The sequence below is a fragment of the Neodiprion lecontei genome, chromosome 4 (genome assembly GCF_021901455.1).
Source record: "Neodiprion lecontei isolate iyNeoLeco1 chromosome 4, iyNeoLeco1.1, whole genome shotgun sequence".
In the NCBI taxonomy this organism is placed as follows: Eukaryota; Metazoa; Arthropoda; class Insecta; order Hymenoptera; family Diprionidae; genus Neodiprion; species Neodiprion lecontei.
In genome coordinates this window covers 30,617,696-30,632,183 of record NC_060263.1, presented here as the reverse complement: position 1 = coordinate 30,632,183, position 14,488 = coordinate 30,617,696, and the positions used below count along the sequence as shown (strand labels likewise).

Sequence of the window (14,488 nt, the reverse complement as noted above, 5' to 3'; positions counted from 1 at the left end):
GGGATGAATGAGTGAGCATGTTTTTACGAGTAATTGAGACAATATTTGGCATAACTTTTATCGTTCGACAGCGTTCGGTATAGGTACGATCATTAATTAGGCACGGTGTTTTTTCCAATTGCAAATTCGAAATCATGCGAAACAGTTTATCCCGCGCGAGCATTACAAGAGACAGGGGCTGTCTTACAAAGCGAAATAGCTGCAAAACAAATTTTGACATGCTACACTCTCTGTCACGATAACTATGCCTTACGCTATGAGAAACATAAATAAATGTATAATTGAAATGTCGCCGTACAAGTTTGTGACATTGACAAAACAGTTGACTTACAGATGTCACTTGCAGTAATTTCGCCACGTGGAATTTTTTTGTTCAATGAAATTATATACAACAAAGAGATAAACATGATTATGTTAAAAGTAACGCCTTACCTATATTTTCGTGAACTTTGATCTCTAGGGATGTAAATTTTTATAGCTATACTGTGTCGTGTAAGCAGATCGCAGAACAGATTGATGGATCGATTACACAGCTAGTCGGTGGCACGTGGCTTCCATCGTCGTTAATTATTATTCATCGCTGCTCTGTTTAGAAGTAAATAAAGTGATACGAAACAAGATTCATCGAGTTTGATGGAAAATGATGGGGAAATTGATATCTACGTCAAGATCTCCGTGACGCTTATTCTTTACTCGGTTTCTTCTGTTACAGACGAAGAGGGTGCGTTGAGAGAGTGGACAGAGGTGGAGGGACCGTCACAATGATGGAGCTGAGTCACAGTCTCACCCTCAACGAGGATGCGCTAAATCAAATCCCAGAGGCCAAGCGGCCCGTCTTCGTATTCGAGTGGCTGCGTTTCCTGGACAAAGTCCTTGTCGCGGCGCAAAAGGTACACCAAGCGATGCCCTTAAGGGTCTTTGAAATTTTGACAAATCCTCAGAACGTGCTCGACGCTTAACGATGCTAGTTCGACAAGTGGCAAATAGTTGAGACTGTGCATCGTGGAGGCGAAAAACGTACGGAACGCAGAAAAAATAGACGTCTGTAAATCATACTTGCGTTACTCTAAAACTTTTATTGCAAAATCGAAACGCTGAAAGTCAGTAGAAGGTTGCCGAGGCAGAATAGAGTCTGCGCATCATGCGTCTATCATCGTATCACGCAATCTTGCTACTTGAAAACACCGATGTGCCGATATAATATTCGTGCGAATATTACGCAATATTGTGCCGAAAAATTATCGATTTCTGCAAACGAAGTCATTCTTTAGGTGCATTCTATTACACAGCTGCGACCGCTAATTTGATGTCACTTTTTAGCGACGTTACCGAGAGGATGACCGTGATTTTTATACTGTACTTTAAAATTACATAACGCTAACTGCTGTTATCATTTCACTTAATCTTTATATAATGATAGATTACGCATTGCTCTACACGCATTGAATTAGGCACTCTTTAAAATAATGAAAGGTAGCCGAAAGCGTGCATTAAATGATGATTTTGGTCGGTTGTAATGGCGTCTACATTAGATATTGTACACGCGAAAAACAAAAAACGAGAATGGAATAATTTCGCTACGAAATTACAATAATGAATCGGTATGTAGAAACTCCGAAAAGATATTCAAGTCATTCCCGTACGTGCTAGAACATAATTTTTGAGCATGCACTGAAAATAATTTTACTAACGAATCTAGTTTTAAAACTGAATCAAATTTTCAGTTTGCATATTTAACTGCAACCAGTTTAGTACAGCCAAATTATGAACGGTTATTTCTTACGCCATTTCGTACACATGTCTTACATATAGATATCCGCATCAACTTTCAAATTTAATTATATCAAACAGTAGCATTAATAATGAATTTGTTTACTCGGTTAATTGGTACGTATAGTAAAAACTGCTTGTCCTGCCCTGACTGTTCAATCGTTCTGACAATTTGACAGACTAACGTAATTTATTCCGCAGGACTTTCAAGCCCATCACACTGCCATTCTCTATACTTCATGGTACTGATATGTTACTTCGTATTATTCTCAAACAGTTTGATGTTTTTTTTTTTTTTCTTTTAATTTTTTCTCCCCGGTTTTTTGAAGCCGTAATATAAATCTTAACTAATTCTTACACTTGCTTGAACTTTCGGGCACATGATATCTCAAACGATAGAGATAACATCAGTGGCAGTTCTGATTAGCAATGGACATTGACCAATACAGCTACATGTATAGCACGTAGCAAACCACTAATCTACCTCGAACTTAAATTGTCGGATAAAAAACAGTATAGAAGAAAAGAAAACAATAGGTACGGTATCTCGACGAATTACGTACTAAAGCATGCTAGAGATTAACAGGAATTACATTACACGGTACCATAAAGAAGAATTTAATGTCTAGTATTATGAACCATTAAGAAAATCGCAAGGTTCATCCGTCGAAATTTTTTACGCATCGCATATTATTTTTACCATGATAATTCCTGCCAGTCCGCATTTGATTACTCACCCTTGAATTAACGTTTGATGGTGCCGTTGCAAATATTCAAATAATACCTACGCCAATTAGAAGTTCTTTGATGCTTTCAATAAAGCTTGTCTAACACTGAAACGAACTTAACGTGACGTTGCAGAACGATATCAAGGGATGCCAACAAAAATTAGTCGAACAGCTCACGAGGCACATGCAAGGGGCTCCGGGACCACCGACCCGTCGTCTCATAGCGCGCTGCCTTGCAACCCTCTTTAGTGTTGGCGACACATTTTTGCTATTTGACACAGTAAACAAGTGCAACGATATTCTCAAAAACAAGGACGACTCTCCGAGTTTCCTGCCCACAAAATTGTAAGTTTGCATATCCAACTCTTTGAAAAAAAAAAGAAAATTTGGAAATAAACAAACTCTGTCGAAATCGAAAACTTTTTTGTCCGCGTTTACAGAGCTGCAATTTGCTGCGTCGGATGTATGTACGAAAAATTGGGCCGCATGATGGGCCGATCTTACGAAGACACTGTTCAAATATTGATAAAATCACTCCGCTCAGCGGAGTCGCAAACCCGGATCGAAATAATGCACACTCTTGAGAAGGTAAACAATTTTTTTGTTGTGATAGAAACTACCGTAAACATTCTTACGGTACGGTTTGAAATTCATTTTGTTTCATCGCTGTGATACAAGGTGTGCGCTGGGATGGGATCTGCCATTACAAACGTCCACAAGGAAATTTACAAAGTGGCCCGACACTGCCTTACGGATAGAGTCATGGCAGTACGTTGCGCTGCTGCTAAGGTATAACCCACCTCTGACCTTGTTAATGTTAACACAATATAACGCAAAGTCAACATCAGTTTTTCATTTTCAAGACTTCATACCTCATAGTCAGTTGGACATCAATAGGGATATTTCTTAGTAAAATATAATACGTGGAAAAGAAAAATTGCGAAGAAGTTGGTATTCTTGTGCGCAAGAAATATACTCATTACTCAAAGTTAAGGTCACTGGTCCCGCGTCAACGTCAATTGCTTAGTTCGAGGCGCACTATTCAGAGCCAAAATTAGCGTGTGATCACTCATTCGTTTTCAGTGTCTTTTGGAAATGTTGAATCACGCACCGTTTCTGTGCACAACTGAAATCGAAAGTGTTGCCACATTGTGTTTCCGGGCATTCGAAGGTTCAAATTATGAAGTGAGATGTACCGTGGCAAAACTTTTGGGTGCATTAGTTGCCACCACGCAACAAGCAGCCACGAAAGGAAACAATCCGCCAGGTAACGGAGTCCTCTGATATTGCCCTACATGCGTCGTAGAATATGAATTTTACGAAACATTTCAAAGTTTTAGCTCCTCAAAGTAAAGGGTATAAGCCAATATCATTGGATGAAGCACTGAACATACTAATGTCTGGATTTCTACGCGGCGGTGCCGGCTTTTTAAAAGGCACAGGAGAAATGATAAAGGGAAGCTCGGGCGTAAATCGTGAAGTGAGAGTTGGAGTTACACATGTGAGCCTTGTACTTAACCATTAGCCCTAATCTATAAACTTACGTAATTGCAAATCGGCAGGTACTTCTAGTACCCATTATTGCTATGAGCTATTGATAGCCTTGTTTACGAACAAATGTAAGTTGCTTCCTTATTATTTTCTACAAAAATCTTAGAAATGTCCGTTTCGATTTTACGTCTTGTCGGATATGATCATCCTTAGGCTGTAAAAGAAAAATCTGAACGGAGGAAAAGGACAGCGTACACAACTAACTTCTCCGTTCCTCGGAAACATTCAATATATACGATTTCTTACGATATTACGCAATTGCGGTTTTCAGGCCTATGTAGTATTTGTGCAAATTCTCGGAGGAGCTTGGCTTGAGCGTAACATAAGCACCCTGGTTTCCCACGTCCTAGATCTGGTCGCTAATCCCAAAGCGGCCAGTTCACACGTGGATGCAGTATACTCGAGAAAATGCATAAACTTTATCCTCCGAGGTACGATAGGAAAGTTGTTAGGTGAGGGAGCTCAGGCTGCAGCGTGCAAAGAAATCGCCCATGTAATTTTAAAGCAGATGAACTCCATCGGTAAGTAATATCCGTATCTTCTGACATGGCTCGCGGTATAAGTAGGCATGTTGTAAAATTAACTGTCATTTCGCGAACAGACTTCAGCCCAGAAAACGCGAAAGACTGCAATCAAGAAACGTTATTCAGCCAACATCTGTTAGTCTGTGCTTTACAAGAAATGGGAAATCTGATTCTCGGACTAGGCACAACCGCTTGTAATCTCATATCCGACCAATCACTTAGTAAGTAAACCAGTCAACCAGTTATTAATGCAATAATTTAAAAAAATCGTCAATTGAAAATACATGTGGTTCATTTTCAGAAAATTTTTTTCAATTATTAACATTTCTTGCATATTACGTGTTGTCCAGGCTTGATTGAAACAACAATAGCAGTTTTGGTGCACCCTTGTCAAGCGGCAAGACTAGCCGCTTCGTGGTGTCTGCGATGCGTTTGCGTCGCTGTTCCAAGTCAGATAACACCGTTGATAGACCGTTGCGTGGATGCAATTGAAAATATGAGAAGTTCGCCGGAGGCAATAGCAGGCTACAGTAGTGCCCTAGCCGCGGTTTTAGGAAGCGTAAGATTATCGCCCCTCGGAGTTCCCCATACCAAGGGAAAGGTGCTTATTAAGAAATTGTTATTTCGACACACATACAGTTAATTATAATGCTGCTTTATCCGTTGCTGAAAGGTTTTCATCGCTGCCGAATAGAACTCGCTGAATTATACATAGTAGAAATCCATAAATATTAATCACGCTGCGGTGTATGCTAGTATGATAAATCTAGTTTTCCATAATGATAATCGATGCTTTGCATGCTGTTACTTTTGTTTTTCAGATAATATTTAATACAGCTGAAGAATTATTGAGAAGTGCTAGTCAAAACAGCCGGTTGTCGTTGAACAGAACTCACGCTGGTTGGCTATTGATCGGGGCTATAATGACTCTTGGTAAAAATAATAATTTGTAGAAATAAGTTATCTCATTCATCTCAGAGAATTTAGTTATTTGGCCAGTTCAGCTACACAGATCTCTTGGAAGCATCTTATTTTCACACCTCGGTACGGAATGGAGTGTACTAGCGTAATATCTCAGAGAGTAAACAGTCCAAATTCATTAAAACCGTATTGTGATTAGCGGCTGGTATAAGTAAGAAAATACACCAAAACAACGTGGATTGCAACGTGCTGACACGTGCCAAAAACATGCCTTTATGAAAATATGTAGAATAAGAGACCATAATGTATTTGAAGTGGTGTATATGTGGGACACAGTTGTTTGCATAAATTTGATTTCATTACGTACAGGCGTGGCGGTGGTGAGGGGATTACTGCCGAGGATGTTATTACTCTGGAGGAATTCTTTTCCACGTTCAAACAAAGAGCTTGAGAGTGAAAAAGCTCGCGGAGATGCGTTCACCTGGCAGGTGACACTGGAAGGCCGAGCTGGGGCACTTTCTGCTATGCACAGTTTCTTGCTACATTGTTCAGATCTTCTCAATGATGACATCACTCGCAGGCTTCTCACACCTATTGAGTCTGCCTTGGCAATGCTTACAAAGTACATAGCAAACTTCCTGTTTCTTAACAATATACATAAGTAATCAGTTTAAACTCTGGTATTAATTTTAGAATACAAAGTACAAGTATTTCAGTGACGCACCTTTCATACTGTCACAACCTTTTGAATCCCGTGAGCGGTAATAAGTGTGTGTCACGTCTTGTTGAAAACCAGTTAACATTCGAATTTATCCTTTCAGCTTATCTACAGTCCTCAAAAACTATGGTCAACAATTAAAAGCTCCCGCTGCAATGGTCAGATTACGCTTGTACGAAACGTTATTACTGCTACCACCCCAAACTTTCGAAGGTGACTTATTATTATCTTCTTCTCCCTTGGTATTGCGATGTCATGATTCGTTAAAAACAGGAATACCCCGTTCACGTATTGTGATTCTTGTTAATAAAAATACCCTACAAATGTTGATTTCAGGCTCATACACACATCTGTTAAGGATGTTGGTATCTGAATTTACTTTAACCGAAAATCCGGGGAATACCACAACTTCGTTACTGCGCATTGTGTGTCATGCCGACGATTCCGTTATTCTTGGAACATGGTTGCAGGAGACAGATCATCGCACTATTGAAGACCAGGTAAGTGAATTATAGACTATTGTTTTTAGTGGCAATCTCGGTGAAATAAATGTGAGAGAATGATAGGCATATAATCTTGTTCCATATATAAATGAATGATAATTTAATGATGAACTCACTCTGCACATCTTTCGGTGCTGAATTAATTACACGTTTGATGTAGTTAATACTCACTCAAAAATTAGCTACAATTGAAAGAACATTGTTGAAAGTAATATATACAGTTATCTTAGGCTCATGATTTCATGAGTCGACAATACTCGATGTATTCTCGTAAATTTCAAATAACTACTATTTGCCTTGTACTTCATCGTCCAGCATCATACATCAGTCGATATAAATGGCTTCTTTACAGACTTTGGATAGTTGTGCATATTTCAAAATTCAGAAGTCATTTTTGCAATTTTTCATATAAGTAAAAAAATCCTTGATGATAATTAACGAGTATGTGAAATTCTAGATGCATGTGCATGTTAATTTCAATAACAATTTGTTGTACGGACTATAGCGAGTAGCCTGTTCACATTTTTTATGTACGCAGAAAATCATTCTCTGAATTAGCATCTGGCAGGCATACATGTATAACAGATGTAACAGATCAAGCACTGTCACATATTTAAAAAGTAAATCACTCATAAATTACATTTATATGACTATATACTCAAATCTATCCAATGAACGAGCACAAAGAACAAAAGAATAAAATAAAAACTCTAGAAGATTCGTTTGACTTGAAATCTGCATTATAAATATCGTACGTAGGTATATGCATGTGCATTTCTCGATGTAGGAAAACTAAACTTTGGTGTCGGATTGCAATAATTATTAACGCACACTGCTCTCATTCGTGTCTAGATGGAACCAAACCGACGGGCCGATTCTGAACATGTGAGTAATGTGTTCTGTAAACAGTGACTATCACCCAACTAGTCACAGAAAACAAGATTTACGATTTGAAATGTTTCTTGTCATTTATTTTGTGGCCTTAAGAGTAAAACTAACTTTTCGTTTATAAGAATTCAAATCATTCAAATTTAGTTGCATAGTAATTGTCTTGTTTTAGTTTCGACGGAATGGAAAGATTACTCGCTTTCCACTCTATGTCCCTAATACATTCAAAATATTTTTCAAGTCTTATCAAAAAATTGTCCTATCCACGTGTTTAAGGTTTTTTATGTTAATTAACACAGTGTTCAAACAAAATTATGTGTCAGTTTCTCCTTTATCCTCAAACCAAAAAATCCGTTGTATCACATGCTCTCATGTCTTTTTGCTGCACTATTGAGTGAAATGAAAAAATGCCATCGCACTTGTATTAAATATCAGATACTTGGAGATTTCATGAAATATTGGAAAATCTTAACTTGCGGGGTTGAAGGTGAAAAAAAACAACTTTAACATTTACGCTGTTTAACTGGGCTGCATTTCTAAAATAACATGTATAGTTGAGTGCTTTGTACCGTGTCGTTAATAATCCAGTGTCATTGCGGGTTTGACTGACTCAACTAGCGTGTGATATTACTTGCTAGCACCACTTTAAAATTAAGGAATAACAACTCATCATATTAACTAATGACATTGAACTTATTTCATTCCTCATAACAGATTCAAGCTTTTTATTCTACAACATTGATTGTCGATTCATGACTGGAAATTAATCTAATATATAGGATACTTGAATTGTTTCAGTTGCAACCTAATAGTGCTGCCGGATCAGGAGCACTGGAGCATGATTCATGCTGTTTGTATCGTCCTGTTCCAAACGTGAGTATTGTTAATCTGTCTGGTTTGCTCTCAGCGAACATCTCATTTGACACATCAAGAGAATTTTTTTATGCATGAATGAGCTATATGATGTTTATTATAATTCTCAGGGCGAAATAGTACCGGGACCACTTCCTCTAGGTGTTGCTGTTATCGATATGTCAGTCTCATTATTTGGACAAATATTTCCTCGCGTAGCGAACAAACACAGATTGCAAATGTTGGACCACTTCAGCGAATGTATTAAACATGCTAAAAGTGCCAGACAAGAAGCGGTACAAATGAATGTCTTTACAGCCGTTCTTAGTGGATTAAAGGGTCTTAATGAGGCAAAAACTAGTTTCGGCCAAGAAGATGTAAAAAAATCTGCAACCAATCTGATTATCGTGAGTCACTTGGTCCACTAAAATAACTATCCCTTCAAAGTATCGCAATTTAGAAAACGGTGTTAACTTTTTTAGAGCGCACTTGTCAGTAGCAATTCAATCCTGCGCTGCGCAGCTGGTGAGGCAGTCGGGCGAATGGCACAAGTTGTTTCAGACTCCAAATTCACCGCAGAGTTGGCACAGACCAGTTTCGATCGACTTAAATCGGCTCGTGATGTGGCTAGTAGGACGGGTCATTCGCTGGCACTTGGTTGCCTGCACAGATATGTCGGAGGAATGGGTTCTAGTCAACATTTGAACACAAGTGTCAGCATTCTGCTTGCTCTCGCCCAAGACAATACATCTCCTGTTGTACAGGTACGTTTTTCATCTAATAAACCTGCTGCCGGTTGCACATCAAGCTATTTCTAAGAACGTCATCTTTCGACTTAGGTTTGGGCATTGCATGCGCTAGCACTTATTGCCGACTCTGGAGGCCCGATGTTCCGAGGCTATGTCGAACCGACGCTGTCATTAGCATTAACTCTCCTCCTCAACGTTCCACATTCCTACATTGACGTTCATCAATGTATTGGCAAAGTTCTGTCTGCACTTATTACCACCATTGGACCAGAATTGCAAGGTATGTCTTTCGTATCATCTATATTAGCCTACTCGCTAAGTCTCGACGAAAATAAGTTAAATCAAACTCACATCTCTACTGCAATTTCACAGGCAATACATCGACCATATGTATGGCACGGTCATCCTTTTTATGCGCTTGTGCAATAATGCAAGATCATCAGGACCCGCTTGTTCAAGCTGAAGCTACAGGGTGTTTACAACAATTACATCTATTTGCGCCACGACATGTTAATTTGTCCTCATTGGTTCCCACATTGTGTGTAAGTTGTTACTTGGAAACCTATCAATTTGTCACAAATCAGCAATTTTATCGATAATCATTAATTGCAGCGCACTTTGTCAAGCAATCATCTTCTACTTCGCAAAGCGGCAATATCTTGCCTTCGTCAGCTTGCTCAACGGGAGGCGAAAGAAGTATGTGAACATGCGATGACATTAGCCAATGAAAGCAGAGATACGAACATCGTCGAGGGTCTTGTTATCACGGAGACAGGTCTTCCAGGAGTTTTATTCAGCATGCTAGATACAGAAACGGACAGCCGACTAATAAAAGATATCCACGATACTCTTACCAGTATGCTTCAAATGCTTGCTGCTGACAACCTATCACAGTGGTTATCCCTTTGCAAAGATGTTTTAACGGTAGCTTCAGGTAAGGAGTGATGATTTTCGACTCCTTGTTACAATTAGCGAGCTCATGGAAATTAGTAATGAAATAAATAGTGTTCAGAGATGTACGTAACGAAACATATTTTTAGAGTCGAGTACGACAACAGAAGAAGTCACTGCTGTTCTAACTGAAGATAGTACAGCGGATGATGAAGGTGGTGAAGCAGAAGGTGATGATGATCAGGCCGAATTTCACGCAGAAGAGTCAACACGGCAACGTCCAGCTGTCTCACCACGTTGGCCGACCAGAGTTTTCGCTGCTCAGAGTGTACGACGGATTATCACTGCTTGTCTTGTCAACAAGCAGGCACACTTTGATCTGGCCTTAGCTAAGGAAATGCAGCTCACCAGAGGAAGAGGTATGTACCACGCCTGGATTTTTCTTTCCTGTTCTTCTTTCACAATCAAAATGATTGGGATACTTATGGCCCATATTTTGTGATTTGACAATTTAATTTTCACCTTTCAGGAGATTTTCTAGTACTACACTTATCAGATCTAGTGCGTATGGCGTTTATGGCTGCGACCAGTGATTGTGATCCTTTGCGATTAGAAGGTCTCAAGACCTTACAAGAAATAATTGATAAATTTGCCAAAGTTCCGGAACCAGAATTTCCTGGACACTTACTTCTGGAACAATTCCAAGCACAGGTGATTATTTTGCTAAAATTTAAAACACGAAAAACTACTCAGTCTATATTCCCATGATCAAATAACGATAATCTTATCACAAAGGTTGGTGCTGCCTTGAGACCAGCGTTTTCTACAGAAACAGCATCTCACGTCACCGCTGCAGCTTGTGAAGCTTGTAGCGCATGGATTGGTAGTGGTGTTGCAAGGGATCTCAATGATTTACGCCGAGTACATCAACTGCTTGTATCGTCGTTGGAAAAATTAAGAGGCGGACATTCTCATCAACAATTATACAATGAAAGCCTTTCTACGTTAGAAAAACTGGCCATATTAAAGGCTTGGGCTGAGGTAAATACGTAATTCCATGTTACAGATGATTCACCACATCATTCAATAATTGCAATAAGCCATGTGAGAAATTCATCGCGTGTGTTCTGATTCAATGTTGTAGGTGTATGTGGTGGCAATGATTAATGATGGTTCAGCACCTGGAAATGTAGAGACGTCATCAAGAAATAAGGCTCATACAACTGCCGCAAACGAAGAAGAAGGCTTTGGCGAATTTGAGTTCCAGAATGAAAGTTTACTCAGTTTAGTTCAGCCAGAGTTATTAAGTCTGAGTCAACATTGGTTAGCTGCCCTGCGCGATCATGCATTACTCTCCCTACCACCTGGTAAGTTATCCCACTCATATAAAAAATGAATTTTGGAAATACAACTGCTAGATATTTGCGGAATTTCATTTATAAATACATTTTTATTAGGTCCTTTATAGTTCATCTTTTCTTACAAATATGGTCACAAAATCCATTTGAGAATTGGTGAATATGTAGTTGAATTTGTTACAGCATAATATTTAATCTATATTATACCTCGTTCGTTTGAGGATAATATATTTAAATACACATTAGAATTTATAAAATTATTAATTCTAGACACGAATCTCTTCTTTAGCTTCGTGTTTAAACATGTGTTTGATTAGTATAACAGAATCATGCATACAAGAATATGGAATGAAACAAATGAAGCCTGCGCGATACATGCTGTACAAATTATTACATTAATTGCGTTCAAATTCAAAGTAGACCCTGGCGTTTCAAATCCTCGTAAGTTTTCCGATTCACAACATTTCCTAGAGAGTCTTCAAACTCCTCTTCTTGTTCCGGCTGCCAACGTTCCGACTGTTTTTGTGCTTTGAGCTTTTCCCACAGAGCTAGAGCGTCCTCGATCTGTGTGACGTTGGCAAAATGCGCTGTATTTGGTATCCCCAAACATCTCATACCGTGAGCGTGTCTCCACTCTGCAAAATGCCTTTGGAAGGCTTTGGGTCCCTTGTACGTAAAGTTTCCGCAAATTTCGCAATTGTAGCTGATGTTGAGACCGTGAAGTTTGTACAACCAGTATGGTATAGGCTTGCCATCCCAACCGAGGGGTAGATTTTTCGGATTATACGGAACTTCGTTGTCATCTTCTTCTTCCGACTCGCTGGCACTAGCATCTGCATCAGAATCACCTCTCTCACCCTCCGTTCTCGCCTGTTTTCTTTGAACATTTTCTTTAGTGGCGACACGCTGACTAGATACCAGCTCGGCAAGCCTATACACCTGAGCCTCGAGCATTGCGATCTCCTTCTGCTTTTCCACGTCTCTTCCTTTGCCTGGTTTTCCCGGTTTGTTTTTGGTCAGCAGACTCGGATCTAGAGAGGCTTGTCCCTTAGTGCTAAACAACCTCTGCGCTCTCTCTTCCAAAGTTCCACCGCACTTAAGACCCAGCGCCAGTAAGGCTGATTTTAATCTGTCCAGACCTAGCGAGGCGAGTTCTTCCCAAGAGGAAAAGGCGGAGAGCTCTAAGTGCGCCCCAACGTTAGTTAGAGCACTTCCGGTCTCCTTTGGCCACCCTGGAAAGCTGCTGTTTTCCCAGTGTACCACGAATTCTCTATTGGCTGTTTCGATTTCAGCATTGAGATCAAGGAGCGGACGAACCCTAGTCAGATATTCGGTCAAGTACTCCAGGAGCGCCTCGACGTATCTGCGATATTCTGCGTTCTTACGCTCTCTTGGAATGTCAAATAAATGATCGAAAGTCGACAGATAGGTTATGTAATCGACCTTTTCAATACCTTTCAGGTTTATATACTTTTCGTAGCACTCGTGAAGATCGAGGTATTTCCCGTAGCCCTCTTCGTCGGTAAATTCGACGAGATTTGCGAGTTCCTCTGTTGGATTTTCTCGCATTTTAGCCAACTCCTCGAACTCTACCGACATCGGGACGCTTATCTCGTTCGGATGCCGCCGATAGAATTCCTTGATGGACTTGAGTCGCGAATAAAATTCGGAGAACTCGTTCGGTCCCGACAAAGCCTGGACCTCGTCCTTTCGTTGGCCATCGTTATCCTCGTAGAGATCCTGCAAATGCGCTGTGCTGTCCATGTGTTGGTCTAATAGCATTTTCAGCCGATGTTCTGAATTTATCGTTTCTCTATGTCCCGGCTTCTTGTGCAACATTTCTTTGACCATTGCGTCCATGAGACGCTCCCGTTCTTCATGATAGCGACGCTGTTGCTCTAAAATTGTTTCCATCCTATTTTTTTCTTCACTAATGTGCACTCGAATGTACTCTGTACTACTTCACACGTAAACGTACTATTGATTACTGTGTCCGCCATTTGCAAAATACAAAACTTGGCTCATACGGCTCCAGATCGTAGCGCCGTGGCTAACAATGAGACCAAGTCAATCACTCAGGCTGTACGTCAGACTCTGACGGTATTGTAGTTTTCAACCGATGATTGAATATTGAATACATTCAGGTTTCCTTTTTCATTTTATTTTCAAAAGTGGATTATAGAGTCTTTTGATGCAGAAAAAAGAAAAAGTAGAAGATACCAAGGGTGCAACTTAATTGTTTCAGAATTTTCAAGTCAGCTTCCTCACGATGGAGGAGCTTTTTACACAACTGATACAATGGAATCAGCTCGTCCGTATTACCTTGAGTCTTGGGCTCCAATACTTCATGCAGCAACACTGTGGCTGAATGCTAGAGGCTTCGAATCTCCAGAACCTGCCAATGTCGATACTAATACGAAGAATAAACTTGGCCGTAATAATAATAATGACTCTACCAATACAGAATCTAATGTCGAACGATTCCATTTATTGTTTGGTAAGATTTTTTCTGCATACCTCACAATGAAAAATCTCATTTTACAAATTATTGCATTGAACATTCTTCCATATTTCGCTTCAAGGTATATGCATGGAAGCTTTGTGCAGTCCTCGATCTTCGGAGTCTACCCAAAGTGTAGAGACATGTCTGAGTGCTCTCTACACCTTACTTGATTCTATATGGGCACGCAACGTACTTATGGTTGATCGGTCCCTTCCTATTGAGCTTTGCAATGTTCTTCACAGGTAAGTTACAGAGCCAATACAAAATCTGAAAATTGCTAATTTTATTCGATGTATCAACAATTTTTAATTTCATTTTTCATTATCCTACGTTGCCTTTCGCTGGTCAACAAAATTTTATTCATCTTATTCTAACTATACAGGTTGCTACTGACGCGAGAAAGCTATACCATTCAAATGATGGTAATGGAAGTACTGAAACAAGTAATGCGTGCTGCTCAAGAAGACCTTGCAGATCGGAAAAAATCGAAACTCAAAGGTTGTTCATGAAACTCGTTTTTATCAATGATTCA

The 14,488-nt window shown here is 39.7% G+C and overlaps 2 protein-coding genes across 13 annotated transcripts in view; one reads left to right on the top strand and one right to left on the bottom strand.

The window, feature by feature from the left end:
- The window catches only part of LOC107225492 (HEAT repeat-containing protein 5B), a 76,784-nt gene that overhangs the window by 59,126 nt on the left and 3,170 nt on the right, over positions 1-14,488 (top strand). For 9 of the 12 annotated variants that reach the window (XM_046737433.1, XM_046737434.1, XM_046737427.1 and 6 more), the window contains 27 exons: positions 713-890; positions 2,632-2,843; positions 2,939-3,086; positions 3,177-3,287; positions 3,582-3,765; positions 3,833-3,999; positions 4,321-4,570; positions 4,651-4,794; positions 4,924-5,174; positions 5,395-5,506; positions 5,864-6,116; positions 6,316-6,425; positions 6,549-6,712; positions 7,568-7,600; positions 8,402-8,476; positions 8,587-8,862; positions 8,938-9,219; positions 9,295-9,484; positions 9,577-9,746; positions 9,817-10,138; positions 10,245-10,514; positions 10,625-10,806; positions 10,891-11,136; positions 11,240-11,462; positions 13,699-13,950; positions 14,036-14,198; positions 14,339-14,454. In XM_046737433.1, the coding sequence (XP_046593389.1) occupies positions 762-890; positions 2,632-2,843; positions 2,939-3,086; positions 3,177-3,287; positions 3,582-3,765; positions 3,833-3,999; positions 4,321-4,570; positions 4,651-4,794; positions 4,924-5,174; positions 5,395-5,506; positions 5,864-6,116; positions 6,316-6,425; positions 6,549-6,712; positions 7,568-7,600; positions 8,402-8,476; positions 8,587-8,862; positions 8,938-9,219; positions 9,295-9,484; positions 9,577-9,746; positions 9,817-10,138; positions 10,245-10,514; positions 10,625-10,806; positions 10,891-11,136; positions 11,240-11,462; positions 13,699-13,950; positions 14,036-14,198; positions 14,339-14,454 (5,035 nt within the window). In that variant the 5' untranslated portion in view covers positions 713-761. The remainder of the gene's footprint in view (positions 1-712; positions 891-2,631; positions 2,844-2,938; positions 3,087-3,176; positions 3,288-3,581; positions 3,766-3,832; positions 4,000-4,320; positions 4,571-4,650; positions 4,795-4,923; positions 5,175-5,394; positions 5,507-5,863; positions 6,117-6,315; positions 6,426-6,548; positions 6,713-7,567; positions 7,601-8,401; positions 8,477-8,586; positions 8,863-8,937; positions 9,220-9,294; positions 9,485-9,576; positions 9,747-9,816; positions 10,139-10,244; positions 10,515-10,624; positions 10,807-10,890; positions 11,137-11,239; positions 11,463-13,698; positions 13,951-14,035; positions 14,199-14,338; positions 14,455-14,488) is intronic. The other 3 variants (XM_046737431.1, XM_046737439.1, XM_046737429.1) reach the window with 2 other exon arrangements.
- Positions 11,526-13,462, bottom strand: LOC107225523 (splicing factor 3A subunit 3). The gene has a single exon (XM_015666031.2). The coding sequence runs from the start codon at positions 13,365-13,367 to the stop codon at positions 11,865-11,867; it is 1,503 nt and encodes a 500-aa protein (XP_015521517.1). The 5' UTR covers positions 13,368-13,462; the 3' UTR covers positions 11,526-11,864.

Coding starts and splice junctions, on each gene's coding strand:
- LOC107225523 (XM_015666031.2), bottom strand. CDS start 13,367: ATGGAAACAATTTTAGAGCAACAGCGTCGCTATCATGAAGAACGGGAG.